We start from the raw sequence: 6729 nt of genomic DNA, 5'->3' as shown, positions 1-6729 counted from the left end.
TCGAAGAGGTAGCCAGCCTTCTGCTTGCGAGCAGTGATACTGAGCCAGAACTAAACTTATCGCTGTCTCAAAGTAGTACACAATCCACGCAAGATGGAAGTGCTCAACAACCACCGCCAGCAGTAGATGTTCAACAACCACAACCACCGCCCGCAATAGGAGTTGTTCACCCACAACCACAACCACTTCCCGCAACAGTTGTTGAACAACCACAACCACCGCCCGCAACAGTTGTTGTTGAAAAACCCCAGGCCGCAATAGTACTTCCTCAAGAACAACAACCACCATCTCCGCACCAAATAGTAGTAGTTGTTCCTCCCGAAGTCGGGGCAGTTCAGGAAGTAGAGCCTCCTTCCGAGCAAGAAGAAGAGGAAGCCACTTCTGTAGGTGATCTATTTCCTTTGAATTCACCAAGGGAAAGGAGGGTTAGTGCATCGAGTTCTTCGCAAAGCATCCCTTCCGATGACCTTGATACGGATTGGCAGCCACAACTATCTGCGCATTCAAAGGAGAGACATCCCAAGAAGACCATGCTAGGAAAAAGGAAGTTTCCAGGCAGGCTTGAACTTATGGAGGTCGATGTAGGTGAGCAGGATACTGCTGGTGATAAAGACGGGTCTGACACTGTCATCATCACAAGCGTTATTCCTGGTGCAGAGGATGTAGAGACAAACATTTTCACCCTATCCAGAAATGCTGCAATGACTGATGAGCAGGTACCACGCATAACTCCTACACACTCAACACCCACAGTAACACCAGCTCCAATTTTTTCAACAGCGAAGGCCCGGCAGCATCCGACATCCAGCAGAAGCGCCACTTCAACAGAAGGAGGTAGTGGCAGTACTAGGACTGAGCTGTCCCATAGTGAAATTCCACAATCCTCCAGTCCATCCGGCATTGGCAGTGGGTCCTCCTCTTCCTATGGCAGGAGACAAAAGTTTACCTCCCCAGTGTGGGACTTCTTTACGGTTCACCCAGTTCAGGAGAACATTGCTGTATGCACCATTTGTCATGCCAATGTTAGTCGTGGTAAGCTTGGTACAAACTATGGGACTGGAGGCCAAACGACCCATTTGAAAAAAACACACGTGATCAGGTGGGAGAACCACCTTGCAAGCTTAAAAAATGTTAGCACTCGTGTTGGTGGGGATACAGTGGTACAAGGTCCACTCATGGTTGACCAGGAGGTAGAAGAAGAGGGAGACGATGACCTTCTATCTAGGAGTGGTACACAATCGACCCCTGTCGCCAGCACTGGAGTGGTAAAGTCCACATCCTCCGCATCTGCAACTTCTCAGTGGCACCAGAGTCAGCTGGAAACACCAAGGAGTGCAAAGTCTGCGATGCAAGGTGGTCCGTCTAGCACAACTCAAAGACATGCAAAGCAGCTTACCATTCCTAGCATGTTAAGGCAGGAGGGAAAGTACGAGCGGAACCACCCAGTAGCACGTTTATACAATGCCAAACTTGCGAAAATGTTAGCACTGGACCTTCTCCCATTTTCATTTGTTGAGGCTGTTGGATTTCTGGAATTAGTGGCAACCCTCTGCCCAAAATGGAACGTTCCCAGTCGCTACTATTTTGCCCGAGTGGCTGTTCCAGCACTACACCACGATGTGCTGGAATTGATTGGGAAAGCCTTACAACAGAGTGTTGTCCATTGTATCCACCTGACAACAGACATGTGGAGCAGTTGCGATGCTACAGATTTCATGTGCATCACCGCACACTGGATCTCTTTTGCAGGTGTTAAAGACAAGTTAACTTCAGGCCTCCGTGACGTTGCTGGAATTTTTAATGATACGCGCAGACATGCAACTATAGCCATGTTTGGTATGGACAAAAGTCATACTGCTGAAAACATTTTGTCTGACTTTAACGACAAGGTCTTTGAATGGCTGAAACCAAGAGGCCTTAAGATTGGTTTTGTTTCCACCGACAATGGCAGTAATGTAGTGAAGGCAATGAGAGAAGGACATTATTTCAGGGTACCCTGTTTGGCACACTGCATAAACTTAGTCGTGCAAGACTTTCTGAAAAATGAAGCCAAAGTCAGCAACATAATGGCCATCTGCAGAAGAATATGCACGCACTTTAACCATTCTTTCAAAGGACGGAAGCTGCTACGGGTCATTCAGCAAGAGCATAGGTTGCCAGTCAAAGCACTGATCCAGGAGGTCCCAACACGTTGGAACTCAACTTATTTCATGCTTGAGCGTCTCTTTGAGCAGTACATCCCACTGAATGCTTATGTCATGTCAAGAAGATTAGGGGATCCTACTGTTAATCTTAAAGCCCTGACCATTGAGATGTGGCAGTGGGACCTCATTAAATGCATCACAGAGATGCTACAACCCTTTGAGGTCTTCACACATGCAGTTAGCAGGGAGGACTGTACTATGGGCCAAGCCATCCCATTGTTGTACATGCTTGAGCAACAGGTGAAGGAGGTCTGTGAAACATACGAAGGTGACGAACAAAAAGTTGATGCATATACCTTAGCCAAGGGCTTAGTCAACCGCTTGTGTGAAAATGTAAGGCTCAACAATATTGTGTCAGGTGAACATTACATAACTGCAACAATCTTGGATCCACGGTACAAATTATTTGTCAGCAGTAACGAAGTAATTCCATTTTCAGATGAGGATGTTGACAAGTACAAAACTTCCATAGCTGCGGAAGCTAATGAGTTAGAAACTGAACGGCTGTTACTTAAAGGCCTGCCACTGCCAGCCCAGGCCAGTCCAAGTACTCCTGACGCAAGTTCTTCACAGCGTGAGAGCAGTGCGTCTGCTTTCCAGCAGGCACCAACAGTACCAAAAGCAGCACCTACACGATCTGATTCAGCAGACCCAACCAAAAGCATAACTGCTTTTTTTCTACAGAAAGGGATGGGTAAGTCCGTTGCTGTTGCAAAGGGAAAAGAGGACCAGCAAAGCCGAGCACCAATGAACATTGAGCGGATGGTTCAGGCCTATCTGGATGACACAACAGAGGTGTTCATGGAGCAAAGCCCATTGGTCTATTGGTATGAAAGAAGGAGACAGTGGCCAGTGCTGAGCAGGCTGGCGATAAAGTATCTGGCTTGTCCTGTAGCCAGTGTCTCCTCTGAGCGGGTTTTCAGTGCTGCTGGTGCCATTGTCACATCGAAAAGGACTAGTCTCTCCCCCAAAAGCGTGGAGCGGCTGACAATGATAAAAATGAATCAACGCTTCATACCACCAGACTATCAAGTACGTGAATCACCGCCGGATGAAGAAAGCGAGTGTGAAGAAGACGTCCTCACTACTGGGTTACATGACCTACTTCTGTCTGAACGCACAGAGTTTGAGGACGAGCTCCTCTTCCCTGACAACTAGGACAGGTATATTAAAGGAATGATGCAATGCATTGCATAGGATTGTTTAGCCGACTCTGAGCAAATGTGCATGGAATTAAAGTATACTAGTAGTAACTTCAGACTCACGTGATGGGCAATTTTCCCATGTTATTTAATAATATACATTATTTATGCACTTGTGACCCTACTACTACAGGTGCAGTCAGTACTTAATTTATCGTTCGTAGTTCATGTTCATGTTGCACAACGTACATTATTTGGTGAAACAGTCCCCCCTCCACCCCCCCAACAAACACAAATGAACTTCAAATGTTTTCTTGTGAAAATATCTTTGTTTTATTTTTATATTTTCATAATGATAATAGAAAAATAAAATATATAACAAATGTAACCCCCTGACCCAGAGCTGTCCCTACACTCCCCTAACCCCAACCAAATTTCTACCCAAATGTACACCCCAACTCCCACATCCCACCCACCAACAAAAGCATTAAAAAAGGGGCAAAAAACAGGGTCCATTTCAAAGCCGGCGGGCTTTCAGGTGTTTGTCCACCAGTATCTTCACACGCTCCTCTAGACCGTCCTCCAGCTTCTTCCGCTCCTCCTCCAACTTCGCTACCCGGCGGAGAATCTTTGCTTTGAAATCACGGCACCTACACTTGCATGCATGTTGTTGTTGTTGTGGGGGGGCCGCCGAAGATGTAACAATGCGGCGGCGGGCGGCTGCCTGACCACGGCGACGTAGTCCTGCAGGCTTGGGGCCCGGGGCATTGGAAGAGGCAGCAGCTGCTGCCGCCGCCTCCTCCTCCTCCTCCTCGGCCTGATCCACCAGCCGGCGGTAGGCCTCTACAATTGCCTGCAGTTTCCGCTGCCGGGCCCGGACTGCCAACTCCTTCCTTGTTGGTTTTTGGGAAGGAGTAACTATAAAGAAAGAAACAGAATTGTTGTAATCCAAACTCCCCGCAAATCAAGAACACAACATTGATTCAACACATAGTGGGCGGCACAGTAGCACTAGCAAGCAAGCTGAGTACCAGAAATTGTGTTGCGTCTATCTTGAACATTCTACAGCCTCTATTAATTTTTCGGACTTTTTGGCACGGCATTATGCCTGCCCTATTAGCATGGGTGTACTTCAACGGTCACACACATTAGAACGAACACCTGTCTTTTTCATATCTCCTTTTGTATTATATACTCTGATTCCGGGAAGGCGGGAACACTCTCAAAGTAACATTAATTAACAGGGGGCAGCTAGTAGCACATGTCTAGTAAAGACTATAATACTTTATACCGCGCAACAAACCTTATTTGGTTTGTGTTTCACCAGCAACGACCCATGCACCCAGTCGTCCCCTCCTTCCCTTGCCTTTGGGTTTGCCCAAAACACCGCTGCTGCTGAGACTATCCACTAACCACCGGTATTGGGTGTGTCTCCCAACCACGCTGGCAGCTGTGTTTTCCCCTTTACATGCTTTAACAACAACCCATGCATCCGACTGCTATCAGCCACTTGCATTACTGTAGTGGTAATGCTTAGCATGCTAATGACAAGTAAAGGTAACATCATATATTTTCCAGTAGAGTACAGTGAGAAAGTTTTCCCCTCCCACCAAGTAATGCAGATCACTATTGAATGTAACTTACCATCGCCCGCCGCTGTTGGCTCCCCCCCCACTGCTGCTGGTGTAGGTGCCTCTGTTCCTCCTGTCCCCGCCGGGATCGCTGAAGCTGCGCCGCTGTCCCCTTCGGCACTGGTCGATGGTAAGGGTTCTGCACCTATAAAAATAAGTACACCTTTTTAGATGGATGCACAGCCCCCTTTGTACTTGTTCACCAAGAATGGAGTTCTTCAAAACAGTTAAGTACAACGTACGTAATCAGTATGAGTACACATTGCATAGTACAGCAGAGTCACTACACATATTAGCATTCATTGTTATGGTATGGTACCCAAGCTCATCTCATCTGTCCTGCTACTCTAGTCCTTGGAAATTGGAAGTGAACTATGTAACCTTTGTACATCAATGTATCCAGTTTTGCGCATGTTAACTCGCAGCTTGTTGCGCAGTACGAGAAGACGCTCTGGGGCAACACATCATTGTTCAATGCATACACCTGAAGAGGTGGGAAAGTAAAAGGGCCCGTATTTAAGTTTTCTATGTGGATTGTGGAATAGAGTTTGCTTACAGGTTACAACTTCTTTTTAGCATGGCTGCATAAAACTGGCATAAATGTATTTAATACTGTCTAACGTGCACCACTTTTGTCATTATTTTTCGGCAGGTGAGAAGATTGCCTTCTACGAAGCGGACATTTCCATAGCTTACAAAAAAAGAGGAATATCTGACCAGTATACGTTGGTGAGAGGTCTCCGATAGTTGCCACATTTCCCTATTGTGCACTAGTAGCTGTACAAATGTTGATTACTTTATTATGCCTGTTTTAACTCTGGATTTTTTCTGGTGGGCCCTTCAACGTATTGGACGGAACAACTTAAAAACATTGATGTTACTTACTTACTTCTAACAAAATAAAGCTTTTGAATGACCACTTTGACTCTGAAGTTTATTTTCAGTGTCTGTTGTCTTAGAGACTCACACGAGTGAGTGAGCAAAAGGGGGTTTCTTAGGTAACGGTTTGTGTCCTAAAAGCATTCGGCATCTTGGTATTGGGGTTCAGGAGTGTGATTTGAACAATAGACCAATGACTCAGGCCATATAGGCTGACGTTCAGTGAATTGTGCGTTCCTCAGAGTTCTGTGACTGAGGTGTAAGTAAGGTCCAACCTGCCTATCAGTACCAACAACATCCAATTTTCGTGTGCATAGTTACACAGTTGTGTAATATGTATATAACTCCATAGGAGATAGAAGAATACCCACAAGACTAGTAGTGGTATACTAACGTTTACAAAAATACTAGACAAACATCATTCTGGATGCATACTTGGTTGCTGTCAATTGACAAAGCACTGCAGACACATTACAGAGGAAAAAACAAGCACTGTTGGACTTACTGGGGACAGCAGCAGGATCCTCAGTAGAGGAGCTCTGTGTAACTGGTGGTTCACCCGCCGACTCGGTCCCTGTATTCTGCTTGCCCCTGGGTTCTGTGGTTCATGTAAAAATTAAAATAATAAACAAAGAGAAAAACATTGAGTGCTGTGAAACATAGACATCATTGCAAATCACACTGCTACAGTGGAACAGAGCCGGAGGCAACAAATCCATGCCAGGGGCCGCAACGCAAATATGTATCCATCCTTAGAGTATTATTAAATTAAGGATATCTATTGGTGCGGTGGCCCCTGAAGTTTGGTGCCCCTGTGCAGTTGCACAGCTTGCACATGCCCCCTAGAGCCGGCCCTGGCTGAGGTAAGAAGAA

At 46.2% G+C, this 6729-nt stretch overlaps 1 protein-coding gene across 1 annotated transcript; it reads left to right on the top strand.

The window, feature by feature from the left end:
• Nucleotides 1-269: 269 nt before the first annotated feature.
• On the top strand, nt 270-5888 carry LOC144826215 (zinc finger BED domain-containing protein 6-like). The gene is made up of 2 exons (XM_078684595.1): nt 270-3367; nt 5630-5888. Exon 1 carries the CDS (start codon nt 531-533, stop codon nt 3360-3362), a length of 2832 nt encoding a protein of 943 aa, XP_078540721.1. The 5' UTR covers nt 270-530; the 3' UTR covers nt 3363-3367; nt 5630-5888.
• Nucleotides 5889-6729: the final 841 nt, after the last annotated feature.

The sequence above is a fragment of the Lissotriton helveticus genome, chromosome 3_2 (assembly GCF_964261635.1).
Source record: "Lissotriton helveticus chromosome 3_2, aLisHel1.1, whole genome shotgun sequence".
Lineage (NCBI taxonomy): Eukaryota > Metazoa > Chordata > Amphibia > Caudata > Salamandridae > Lissotriton > Lissotriton helveticus.
The sequence above is the reverse complement of the archived record's forward strand: the minus strand, read 5'-3'. Positions and strand labels throughout refer to the sequence as shown.